This window comes from Phyllobates terribilis, unplaced genomic scaffold (assembly GCF_046119375.1).
Source record: "Phyllobates terribilis strain yellow unplaced genomic scaffold, ASM4611937v1 Scaffold_11__3_contigs__length_659146591, whole genome shotgun sequence".
Classification (NCBI taxonomy): Eukaryota; Metazoa; Chordata; class Amphibia; order Anura; family Dendrobatidae; genus Phyllobates; species Phyllobates terribilis.
Window position 1 is genome coordinate 164,969,888 of NW_027362771.1, and position 13,982 is coordinate 164,983,869.

At 40.3% G+C, this 13,982-nt stretch overlaps 1 protein-coding gene across 1 annotated transcript in view; it reads left to right on the forward strand.

The window, feature by feature from the left end:
• Positions 1-11,168, forward strand: part of KCNMB4 (potassium calcium-activated channel subfamily M regulatory beta subunit 4) — a 98,573-nt gene extending 87,405 nt beyond the window's left edge. The window contains exon 3 of the mRNA XM_073650697.1: positions 10,423-11,168. Within this exon, the coding sequence (XP_073506798.1) occupies positions 10,423-10,591 (169 nt within the window). The 3' untranslated portion in view covers positions 10,592-11,168. The remainder of the gene's footprint in view (positions 1-10,422) is intronic.
• Positions 11,169-13,982: the final 2,814 nt, after the last annotated feature.

The following is a 13,982-nucleotide window of genomic DNA, read 5'->3' on the forward strand; positions in this document are numbered from 1 at the left end:
GGAAAACACTGGAGATGGTAGCGGGGAGGGGCTATTTAACCTCTTGTTGTCTTGTTGTCCTGTCCCTAATTAGGATGGGGAGGCTACCTCCAGGTGTGCTGTCATGGAGGGGATTGGAGAAATAATGATTATGTGCATAGCAATGTCAAACCGACTCACTGTGCATATGCTCTGTCGCCCTATGATTTATTGACTGCTTTACGTACCTCTATACTAGGGGATACAGAAGATGTGACTGTGACCATGCCCTTACAGTGGGAAGTCCGCCAATGCCATCACCTAGGACGCACATTCAGCTGAAATGTATTGAGGCGCAGAGATCCTACTGGCTCCCTGCACTGCAATATATGCCACCGGCCAGAGTCCAGCAGCTGACGTGCCCAACATAGGCAGTGCATGGCAGTGGCATGCATGGCAGAAAAACGGGGAACATTATTACCAGAAGGAGTCCTGCAGGGTGGATATATTTGGCCCGTGACGCCGGGTGATTCTCCCGAGTTTATTTGGCCCAGGTCCCCCGCCAGGCATCGCACTTTACAGTTGAAAGTAATGATGGAGGTGGGAGCGTCAGCTGACACTCCCTCATCCATCATCCCCATTATGCATATGATGTCTCAGCGCAGTGGGCCGATGTTAACACGCCTGCTGTACCTCAGTGTGCAGAGGATCTGAAGACACCATGAGGAAACCAGAGCAGCGGGGGAACAGGCAGAGGTGAGTATTTATTTATTTTTATGTAGGGCCTATTATACTGTACAGAGCACTATAAGAGCTCATTATACTCTATGGAGCACTATGTGGGCCATTATACTGTATGGAGTACTATGAGGGCCTAATGTACTGTATGGAGCACTATGTGGGGCTATTATACTGTATAGAGCACCATGGGGGACTATTATACTGCATGGAGCACCGTGGGGCCTATTATACTGTATGGAGCACTATGTGGGGCCATTATACTGTACGGAGCACTATGTGGGGCCATTATACTCTATGGAGTACTATGTGGGGCCATTATATTGTATGGAGCACTATGTGGGGCCATTATACTGTATGGAGCACTATGTGGGGCCATTATACTGTATGGAGCACTATGTGGGGCCATTATACTGTATGGAGTACTATGTGGGGCCATTATACTGTATGGAGCACTATGTGGGGCCATTATACTGTATGGAGCACTATGTGGGGCCATTATACTGTATGGAGCACTGTGGGGCCATTATACTGTATGGAGCACTATGTGGGGCCATTATACTGTTTGGAGCACTATGTGTGGCCATTATACAGTATAACGCACTATGTGGGGCCATTATACTGTATAGAGCACTATGTGGGGCCATTATACTGTATGTAGCATTTGTTGTGGCCTATTATACTGTATGGAATGGGATCATTATACTCTATGGAGCACTATGTGGGGCCATTATATTGTATGGAGGACTTTGTGAGGCCAATTATACTGTATGAAGCATTTTTTGTGGCTATTATACTGTATGGAGCACTATGTGGGATCCATCATATGGTATGGAGGACTATGTGGGGCCCTTTATACTGTATGGAGCACTGTGTGGGGTTCATTATACTGTATGAAGAACTATGTTGGATCCATTATAGTGGGGCCACTATACGGTATGGAAAGCAATGCAGGGAGCAGTTATACTGTATGGATGACTATGTGGGGCCCATTGTACTGTATGGAGCACTTTTTGTGGCTGTTATACTGTATGGAGGACTATGTGGGATCCATCATATGGTATGGAGGACTATGTGGGGCTCTTTATACTGTATGGAGCACTGTGTGGGGTTCATTATACTGTATGAAGAACTATGTGGGATCCATTATACTGTACGAAGCACTTTTTGTGGCCATTATACTGTATGGAGCACTATGTGAGGTTCATTATACTGTACGGAGCACTATGTGGCGTCTATTATACTGTATAGATCAGTATGTGGGGCCATTATACTGCATGGAGGACTATGTGGGGCCCATTATTTTGTATGTAGCACTTTTTGTGGGCGTTATACTGTATGGAGGACTATGTGGGGTTCATTATACTGTGTGGAGGGCTGTGTGGGGAGCACAGTTGAAGAATCATACAGTGATATCATACTGTGAATCATAAGGCTATGTGCCCACGATGCAGAAATGAAGCAGAAAATTTCTGCAGCATTTCTGCATCTCCCTGGCAGAAAAAACACATGCAGATTGTGCATGCGTTTTTCCTGCAGAATACATGCGGATTCACATGCAGATTGACAAGCGCTTTCCAGGCGATAGCATCACTTGGAAAGTGCTTGACAACTAGGTCACACTGTATAAATCCATGCAAACAGCATGGATTTATACAGTGTGACCGTAAAAATAAAATAAGCTATACTCACCCCCGATGCCCCGGCGTGGCTGCAGCGCTGCTTCCTGGCTGGTTCCTGGCTGCCGGCATATCGCGAGACAGAGCGGTGAAGGGCCTGCGGTCACATGACGTCACCGAAGGTCCTTCAGCGATGCCGCCATGCAGAGAAGCCTTTGGAAAGGTGAGTATAAACTTTATTTATTATTTTATTCTTTTTTTTACAGGTACAATGGTACCCCGGTCTGGATGAGAGTCTCCTCTCCTCCAGAACTGGGTACCATCCGCACATAGAGACGCATAGAATTCGCTTGTAGAAATGTACAGACGCGCATTCTATGCGTTTCAATGCAAGTCAATGGCGGCCATTCTGCTGCGCTTCCGCAAAATTAAATGACATGCTGCGGATTTTTGTGCGCAGAATAAACGCTGCGGAAAAATCCGCAGCATGTGCATAGAACATGCGGAATCCCCTTGGGGACCATGGGGTGCGGATTACCTAGCGTTTAACAAGCGTTTATGCTGCGGAAATTCCGCAGCGTAAACGCTTGAAAAACGCTTCGTGGGCACCCAGCCTAACCATTCTTTGTCGGGGGATTGAGGGAGGTGGGGTACACTAGGGTCATCATACCGTGTGTGTGGATGATACTGTGGAGGAATTCACTATGGGGGTATCATACTTTATTTGGGGCACTTTTGTTGGCATCATACTTTATTATCTGTATTATTCAAGGTTTTTTATCCTTTACATTACATAATTAAATTAGGTCATTGGGCCATATGCTTTTTTACTGCACTTACATAACATTATTATATTCCAATATTTTATTCTAAGACTATTAATTAAAATGTACTTTGTTCGTAGGACAAGCCCTTTACGTTTGTTTCCATATGAAAAAATAAATCGTTATATTTGATGATAAAGAAAATTTTCCTCAATTGTAGACATTTTTTTTAATAACCTTCAAGGCTGGCCTGTGACTTTGTCCAAGCTTTTAATTTTGTCCCTCTGTGTATTGGAGTTTGACATCCCTGTTCTAGGTGGAGTTCTTTTGAGTTTTTGTATTGACATGTAGACTGGAGTTTATATAATGCCGGTCTTTTCTACGCTTGTATGAAGTGTTGTGCCCATACATGTTGGTAATTAAATCTCAAAATGTGGATTCTCCTTTTTATCACACTGTATTGTTATGTGGGTTTTTCTTGACAAAACAATATTGACTGCTTGCTTACATTTTTTCTAGTACAGAATTATACTACATATAATAATATAGGCCTTTTAAATTGACATATGGTAATGTGATATTTAAATGCAGTACCTGCTGTCAATCAATCATTGGCCCAAGCTGAAAATGAAAGAATTGAACCTATTAAGTGCTTAAGTGCTGCATAATATTTATATCTGACATTTATGATGAATGTAAAATGAATGTTAGAAACGTTCTTTTGTTTCTCATTTTATGTTACATTTTAAATGCAATTTTCCTATTGCACTTACTAAATAGCCCGAAGCAGGCAGGTTTGCATCATCTGTACTTTACATGTTCCATTATGCGGAAATATTCAATATTAATTTAGCTGCTTATACTGGGTGTAGAAATAATTGGACAGTGACAATTTTTAGAGTTTAGCCTATGTAGAACGTACAATTCTGACACTGAAGTGTAGATATTTAGCTTTAAAAGGGGTTGTTCTGGCTGAAAGTCTATAGGAAATGTATGTGTCTGCATACTGCCATATGACACATAGTGTGATGTGCGCACTGTCACAATTCCGCTGTATTTCCTGTGTGGGAGGCTGGTTTTGGATACTTGCGATCATATGCCAATTAGGCTCATCTGGTTAATCTCAATTCTTTGTTCAGGATACTCCAGAAAGTTGATGAATGAGTGCCAATTCCTGCTGGTGAAGCTCAGCTATTGTAGAACCAAAGAAGAAAAAAAGGATTTTCTGGCACTTCCATCCATAAAATTCATTTTTTTTTATTAGAAATTGAGTTAAAAACAGGAAGATTCATCATGGGGATAAAACCTTACGCGTTTCTGGCATACACTACACCCTTAGTCATATTCCTAGTGGCGCAGTTTCTAAAATGGGGTCATTTGTGGGGGATTTCTACTACTTTGGCACCTCAGGGACTCTTGAGATGTGACATGGTGTCCACAATCTATTCCAGACAAATTTGCACTACAAAAATCAAATAGCGCTCCTTCCCTTCCGAGCACTGCCTAATACAAAATATCAAATCTTTATTAATTCACCAATATAAATTTTATATGGAAAGAGGAACTACAGAATACAGGGAAAAAGTCAATTACTGAGACATGGGAATCTGTATAAGATATTTTAAGCACCGAATTCCCATGCTATAGAAGAAATAGTCAGCGATACTTCCATTACCTTGTCAACCTCAGTTAGAATAGTAGCAGCAACAAGCTCATTTTGATCAAATGGTGGTTCTCAGTTTCCAAAGTGATACCCTGAGAAAGCAGCGAGTGTGCGAAACGACTGTAAGCTATCTGCTTTCCTTCTTTGACTTGGTTGTATATGCACTGAATAAAGTGGTCCAGATCTTTTGAAGATCTAGTTGAGGAGCACCCTGCCTATTTATCTATCTTTTTGAATATATCACAAAACATTGCTTCATAGTAACAGTCATAAATAGCATAGGAACCTAGTAAGACTCTAAATCATGTCAGCCCTGCTTGTACAAGCCTGAACTACGAGGCTGCAGCATAACACATTATACAGTGGGTACGGAAAGTATTCAGACCCCTTCAAATTTTCCACTCTTTGTTTCATTGCAGCCATTTGGTAAATTCTAATAAGTTCCTTTTTTTTCTCATTAAAGTACACTCTGCACCCCATCTTGACTGAAAAAAAAAACAGAAATGTAGATATTTTTGCAAATTTATTAAAATAGAAAAACTGAAATATCACATGGTCATAAGTATTCAGACCCTTTGCTCAGACACTCATATTTAAGTCACATGCTGTCCATTTCCTTGTGATCCTCCTTGAGATAGTTCTACTCCTTCATTGGAGTCCAGCTGTGTTTAATTCAACTGATAGGACTTGATTTGGAAAGGCCCACACCTGTCTATACAAGACATCACAGCTCACAGTGCATGTCAGACCAAATGAGAATCATGAGCTCAAAGGAACTGCCCAAGGAGCTCAGACACAGAATTGTGGCAAGGCACAGATCTGGTCAAGGTTACACAAGGTTTTTGTGAAAAAAGTTAAATGTTCATTTTTTTCTTCCACATTCCAAAAATTCCGGTGAAGTACCTGAAGGGTTAATAAACTTCTTGAATGTGGTTTTGAGCACCTTGAGGGGTGCAATTTTTAGAATGGTGTCACTTTTGGGTATTTTCTGTCATAAAGGCCCCTCAAAGTCACTTCAAATGTGATGTGGTCCCTAAAAAAATGGTTTTGTAAATTTTGTTGGAAAAATGAGAAATCGCTGATCAATTTTTAACCCTTATAACTTCCTAACGAAAAAAAATTGGATCCAAAATTGTGCTGTTAAGTAGACATGTGGGAAATTATATTATTAACTATTTTGTGTGACATATCTCTCTGATTTAACCGCTTCCCGACCACCCACTGTAGATAAACGTCCGCGCTGCCTGGGCTCTGTGCAGCGCGGACGTTTAAAAACGGTGGGTGGTCCCGCAGCGCTCAGGACCCCCAGGGTCCTGCAAGTGCTGCGGGAGCGGTGCAGAGCGATAACTCTGACAGGGAACATCATCGGGACCTGATTAGATCAGGTCCCAGTGATGTTAACCCTTTGCTGTCTTCTATATACCGCGATCTATAGTGATCGCGGCATATAGAAGACAGCAGGAGGAGAGGGGGTCGTCCACTTACCTCTCCGACGACCCCTGATTCCTTTCAGGACCTTGGGTTGCTATGGCAGCTGGAGGTCACATGACTGCCTCCAGCTCTGCCATATATGGTGTCCTGCCTGGCTCAGCATGCAGCTGTAGCCTGGCAGGAGACTGACTGTGAAACAGTCAGTGAAGATCTCATATAATGTAATATATGTCTATTACATTACATGAGATCAGGGATCAGAAAAATAAAAATGAATGTCCCATACAGGGACTAAGTAAAAATGTAAAAAAAAGTTAAAAAAAATGTTTTGAAACTGTTAAAAAAAAAATACAAAATAAATGAAAATAAATAAATAAAATATTAAACCGATAAATCCATATATTTATGCAAAAATAAAAAAAGTACACATATTTGGTATTGCCGCGTCCGAAACAACCCGAGCTATAAAACTGTCACACTAATTAACTCCTTCTGTGCACACCGTAATAAAAATAAATAAAAAACGGAGCAAAAAACTATGCTTTTTCCTCATATCGCCAAACAAAAAGTGGAAAAAAATGCGATCAAAAAGCAAAATGGGAATAAAAATGGTACCGCTGAAAATGTCATCTTGTTCCGCAAAAAACAAGCCGCCATACAGCTCCATCAGCCGAAAAATAAATAAGTTATACCTCTCAGAATAAAGCAATGCAAAAAAAATATTTTTTCTATAAAATTGTTTTATTGTGTAAAAGCACCAAAACATAAAAAAATATACAGTACGTGTAGTATCGCTGTAAACGTACCGACCCGAAGAATAATGCTGCCTGATCACTTTTACTACACGCAGAAGAGCATAAAAAAACCCCTCAAAAAACAATTCCTGAATTGTTGGTTTTTGTTAATTTTACCTCCCAAAAAACGGAATAGAAAGCGATCAAAAAATGTCACGTACCCAAAAATGGTACCAATAAAAATGTCAACTCGTCCCGCAAAAAACAAGCCGTCTCATGACTTTGTCAGCTGAAATATGGAAAAATTATAGCTCTCAAAATATGGCGATGCAAAAACTAGATTTTGCAAAAAAAAAGCGTCTCTTAGTGAGTGACAGCTGTCAGTCATAAAAACCCAATATAAATCTGGTATCTCTGTAATCGCACCGACCCGAAGGATAAAGTAATCTAATCAGTTATATCACACTAGGAACGGCGTAAAAAAATAAATAAAACCAATTCTTCACCTGCTACTGATTTGTTTATTATGTCTCCCAAAGATCGCAGTATGGCTCGGCACACATTTATCCTGCGCTCTGCGCTGAGCACTTACGCCAGAGTTTCCGTGTAAATCTCTGAAATATGTGATTCAGCCGGAACCCATGACGGAAGATTCCCTGTAATGAGGCAGATATAGGCCACTGTGGATGCCGTCTGGCCTGTGATCCCACGGTGTCATTTGTTTTAGGCGTGCATAAAAGTGCGGCTGGCCACAGTTTTGTGCACTTCTGAAAAAAAGGACACTGCTAAACAGAGGCCAAACGGAGTCCAGAGTAACTCTGTTGCCTCATTACAGTGAATGGATCCCGCAGGGGTTTCATCTGAATTACATCACTTGGAAATTTAGATGGAAACCCCGACGTAAGTGCTCAGCCTAGAGCACCGGATAAATGTTACGTAAAATGTTCCCAATAAAAGCTTCAACTCAGTCCTCAAAAAAAGCTAGTCCCAACTCAGGTCCGTCATCTGTTAAAAATATAAGGGACTTCCAAGTTACTGGTAGCAGAAAGGCTCTGGAAAAGCGAAATGGCCCTTGCCCCCCAAAAGAAATTCAGAAAATTTTGTGCTCCCAAATCCAAATGCCTATTCTACAATAATTTGTTCTCCAATTGTCAAATAGCGCTCCGTCCCCCCCAGATCTCGCCGTATGGCTGAGCGGTACGATGCAGCCACATATGGGGTATTGCCACTTTTAGAAGAAATTGTGTGACATTTCGGCACCATTTTTACCCATTGCCCTGTGTGAAAATGTAAAATCTGAGGGTAAAACATTTTTTTGTGGTAAAAATATAATTATGCTTTTTTCACTGCCCAATGGTATGAATTTAAAAATTAAAAAATAATCACTACTTCCCTAGATGAATTCCTTGAGAGGTGTAGTTTACAAAATGGGGTCACTTGTGGGGGTTTCTGCTGTTTCGGCATGTCAGCGACTCTTCAAATGTGACATGGTGTCTGCTGCCTATCCCAGCCAACATAGCGCTCCTTTCTCTTCCGAACCTTGCCGTACACCAAAGCAGTGGTTTTCCCCCACATATGGGGTATCGGCGTGTTCAGGAGAAATTGCACAACAAATTTCATGGTGCAGTTTATCCTGTTACCCTTATGATAATGCAAAATTAGGGAATGAAAAACATTTTTTGTGGGAAAAATGTGAAAATTTTATTTTTATGGCTCAATATTATAAACTTCTGTGAAGCAGCTGGGGGTGCAAGGTGCTCACCACACATCTAGATAAATTCCCTAAGGGGTCTAGTTTCCAAAATGGTGTCACTTGTGGGGGGTTTCCACTGTTTAGGAACATCAGGGGCTCTCCAAACGCAACATGGTGTCTGCTAATTATTCAGACAAATTTTACATTCAAAAAGTCTAATGGCGCTCCTTCCCTTCCGAACCCTGCAGTGCACCCAAACAGTGGTTTTCCCTCACATATGGGGTATCAGCGCGCTCAAGCGAAATTGCACAAAAAATTTTGGGGTCCATTTTTTCCTGTCACCCCTGTGAAACTAAAAAAATTGGGTCTAAAGTAACATTTTTGTGAAAAAAGTTAAATGTTAATTTTTTTCTTCCACATTCCAAAAATTCCTGTGAAGCACCTGAAGGGTTAATAAAGTTCTTGAATGTGGTTTTGAGCACCTTGAGGGGTGCAGTTTTTAGAATGGTGTCACTTTTGAGTATTTTCTGCCATAAAGACCCCTTAAAGTGACTTCAAATATGATGTGGTCCCTAAAAAAATGTTTTTGTAAATTTTGTTGGAAAAATGAGAAATCGCTGGTCAACTTTTAACCCTTATAGCTCCCTAACAAAAAAAATTTTGGTTCCAAAATTGTGCTGATGTAAAGTAGACATGTGGGAAATGTTATTTATTAACTATTTTGTGTGCAATATCTCTCTGATTTAAGGGCATGAAAATTCAAAGTTTGAAAATTGCAAAATTTTCAAAATTTTCGCCAAATTTCCGATTTTTTCACAAATAAATGCAAGTGATATCGAAGAAATTTTACCACTATCATGAAGTACAATATGTCACGAAAAAACATTCTCAGAATCAGCGGGATCCGTTGAAGCGTTCCAGAGTAATTGCTTCATAAAGTGACAGTGGTCAGAATTGAAAAAATTGGCCCGGTCACGAAGGCAAAAACAGGCTCTGGTGCGAAGTGGTTAAGGGCATGAAAATTCAAATTTTGAAAATTGCTAAATTTTCTAAATTTTCGCCAAATTTCCATTTTTTCACAAATAAACGCAAGTCATATCGAAGAAATTTTACCACTATCATGAAGTACAATATGTCACGAAAAAACAATCTCAGAATCACTAGGATCCGTTGAAGCGTTCCAGAGTAATTACCTCATAAAGTGACAATGATCAGAATTGCAAAAATTGTCCTGGTTATTAACGTACAAACCACCTTGGGGTTAAAATATATAATAAATTGGGCTTATTATTACAATTCAGTATGTGCTGTAAATGTTTTCATAAGAATTTGGGAAAGTTATGAAATGTCCTATAAATCTAAGGATCTGGGCTTTTAGCTGAGATGAATCTGTGCTGCACTTTATGTACATGCTCAGTAGTGAGGTAGTGCTGTGGAGTTGGAGTCGTGGAGTTGGAGTTGGAAGTCACGGAAATTGAGGCGTCAGAGTCAGGAGTTTGGTTTACCAACTCCACAGCCCTGGTTATGGCAGCATTGCTCATTAATGAGAAAGTAAACTTTTAATCCAGTGTTCTCGCTGCATTTGCTGTCTGGGCAGTCACTAATGTTGAAGTGTTCCCAAGTGTTTGCCGGAAGTGCTCCACAACCCCTCCTCTCTTTTTGCATCACTTTCACTCATAAGCTGAGTGGATGGCTTGTGGATTAAAGAGAGCTAATAGCACTTCAGCTTTAGGGACTGCCCAGATGGCATTTCAAGAACAATACACTGGAGTTTCCTAGACTTAGCTCAGTTGGTAATCTGTACAACATTCTTATCTTTCAGGCCAGAAGATGTTCTGCTAACGCGATCCCACGATGAGAATGTTCTCCTACACTGTTTCTTGTGGCCCCTAGTCACCTTCATGGTGGGCGTACTGATTGTGGTTCTCACCATTTGTGCAAGAAGTCTGGCTGTAAAGGCAGAGGCTATACAGAAAAGAAAATCTTCATAGAGTTTAAAAGTGGAAGCTTCAGTTCAAACCAAAACCCCAAAAACCTATAGTCCTCTCGTTGCCTCTTCATCACTATTTTTCTGAACTTGATAATTGATGATATGCAGAACAGAGAATATTTTCTCAGACTTCTTCTAGATTACTGCTCCCTGTGGGAAGAATGCCCAGAAATGCTGAGGACAGAGGAAAATCTATAAGGAGAAATGTAATGACTCATTCTTAGCCAAGTGTAAAGTGAAGCAGTCCAAAAATTTCATTTCACCTTTGCGATAAAATATTTTTTATTTGGTATGTAAAATATCAAAAGATTTGAGTTTATTTTGTATCATGTACTTCTATAAGATTGAAATGTGCTTTTTTATGTCATAGCACTGAATTTTTATAAGATTGATTTCTCTTTCCCCCTTCATTGCCTTTCATTTGCTTTTACAGGTCAAATATATATTTGCAAAGCTTCTCTTGTCCTTGTAGTGACAATAAATCAGGTATATTTGTCTATATTGTATACTTTATATTTAGAAATATATACTTTTCTTTTTCGGATTAGCCAATTAAAAAGCTACAGAAGTTGCAATTATTTCTATTTTCTATGATCATTATTTATTATACATCATTTTATATTTTATTTCTCTAGTGTTATGCTGACACTAATGACATATTGAAACACATTTATGTTATGATTTGTATTACTTTGACTATTAATATTATCATTATGACATATTTGCAGGCTGGGACAAGGGCTAGACAAAAATAGGCTCTCGCTTGGGGTGCCATCCAAACATGAATTTTAAAGGGAACCTATAAAAAGGGTCAAAGTTGCCTCCTAAATTGCTAAGAGTGATTGCTCTAAGACATTGAAACTGCATTACTGCAATAGAAACATAGGAAAGCGCTACAAAATGTGCACATGAAATATTTCAATTTTTTTCTGTAATATTAATATGAAAAATTACAGTTAAGTAAGGTACTTAGCGCATAGAATGGCCAATATATGTGTGCCCAACAGCCAGCGCAGTGAGTGTATGCTTGGTGTGCAGTGAGCGCATGCTTGGTGCGCAGTGAGCGCATGCTTGGTGCACAGTGAGTGTATGCTTGGTGCGCAGTGAGTGTATGCTTGGTGCGCAGTGAGCGTATGCTTGGTGCGCAGTGAGCATATGCTTGGTGCGCAGTGAGTGTGTGCTTGGTGCGCAGTGAGTGTGTGCTTGGTGCGCTGTGAGTGTGTGTTTGGTGCGCAGTGAGTGCGTGCTTGGGGCGCAGTGAGTGCGTGCTTGGTGCGCAGTGACTGCATACGTGTGCTTAGAGTGTATGCATGTTGAGTGCAAGAAAGTGTCTAGGCAGATCATAGGAAGTGTCTTGAGTGTATGCAGATGTACACTGCGTATATAAGTGTGCAGTGTGTGCTTGGATTGTACGGAAATGTGGAGTATGTACATAATTGTGCTTTTAGTGCCTAAAGTACATGCAGATGTACAGTGTGTTCATCCAGATACAGTGAAGGAAATAAGTATTTGATCCCTTGCTGTTTTTGTAAGTTTGCCGACTGACAAAGACATGAACAGTCTATAATTTTAAGGGTAGGTTAATTTTAACATTGAGAGATAGAATATCCCCCAAAAAATCATGAAAATCACATTGTATAAATTAGATAAATTTATTTGCATTTTGCAGTGAGAAATAAATATTTGATATCTCTGGCAAACAACACTTAATACTTGGTGGCAAAACCCTTGTTGGCAAGCACAGCAGTCAGACGTTTTTTGTAGTTGATGATGAGGGTTGCGCACACGTCAGGAGGAATTTTGGTCCACTCCTCTTTGCAGATCATCTCTAAATCATTCAGATTTTGAGGCTGTCGCTTGGCAACTCAGAGCTTCAACTCCCTCCATAAGTTTTCTATGGGATTAAGGTCTGGAGACTTTCTAGGCCTCTCCATGACCTTAATGTACTTCTTTTTGAGCCACTCCTTTGTTGCCTTGGCTGTATGTTTTGAGTCATTGTCTTGCTGGAAGACCCAGCCACAACCCATTTTAATGTCCTGGCGGAGGGAAGGAGGTTGTCACTCAGGATTTTACAGTACATGGCTCCATCCATTCTCCCATTGATGCGGTGAAGTAGTCCTGTGCCCTTAGCAGAGAGACCCCCAAAACATAATGTTTCCACCTGCATGCTTAACAGTGGGAATGGTGTTCTTTGGGTTATAGCAGCATTTCTCTTCCTCCAAACACGGCGAGTTGAGTTAATGCCAAAGAACTCAATTTTTGTCTCATCTGACCACAGCACCTTCTCCCAATAGCTCACAGAATCATCCAGGTGTTCATTGGCAAACTCCAGACGGGCCTGCACATGTGCCTTCTTGAGCAGGGGGATCTTGCAGGCACTGCAGGATTTTAAACATTTAAGGCATAATGTGTTACCAGCTGCCTTAAGATCATTAACAAGTTCCCCCCGTGTAGTTTTAGGCTGATCTGTCACCTTCCTCATGATCAAGGATACCCAACGAGGTGAGATTTTGCATGGTGCCCCAGATCGATGTCAATTGACAGTCATTTTTTATTTCTTCCATTTTCTTACAATTGCTCCAGGTGTCTTCTTCTCACCCAGTGTCTTACTTATGGTTGGGTAGCCCATTCCAGCTTTGTGCAAGTCTATGAACTTGTCCCAGACATCCTTAGAAAGCGCTTTGGTCTTGCCCATGTTGTAGAGGTTAGTTCCTGACTGATTAATTGAGTCTGTGGACAGGAGTCTTTTATACAAGTGACTATGTAAGACAGCTGTCTTTAGTGCAGGTAATGAGTTGATTAGCGTCTATCTGCTCTGTAGGAGCCAGAAGTCATAATGGTTTGTAGGGGATCACATACTTATTTCTCACTGCAAAATGCAAATAAATGTATCTAATTTATACAATGTGATTTTCTTGATTTTTTTTTGGATATTCTATCTCTCAATGTTAAAATTAACCTACCCTTAAAATTATAGACTCTTCATGTCTTTGTCAGTGGGCAAACTTGCAAAAACAGCAAGGGATCAAATGATTATTCCTAAATAAATATTCCTTGTATGTCTGGAGTATGTGCAGTTTTACAGTGTGTACATATTAATGTGTGGAGTGTGTTTTAGGAATAAAAATATATACTCATATACAAAATATGTAATATCATTTTTTTTGCCGCATTTGTAGCAAAAACATTGCGGTTCTACCACTGGCAAAAAAAAGTTGGCTGCAAATGTGTGAATGCTGACAATATTCTCTGCATCTTCTCTATTAAGGTTCACTCATATGTCAGTTTTTCTGATACGAGGGCTATCTGTGTTTTTCATGGATAGCACTCATACCTATGATAGTTCTATTAGGCTATTCACCTGTCTGATTTCTTCTTTTCTCGGACCAAGT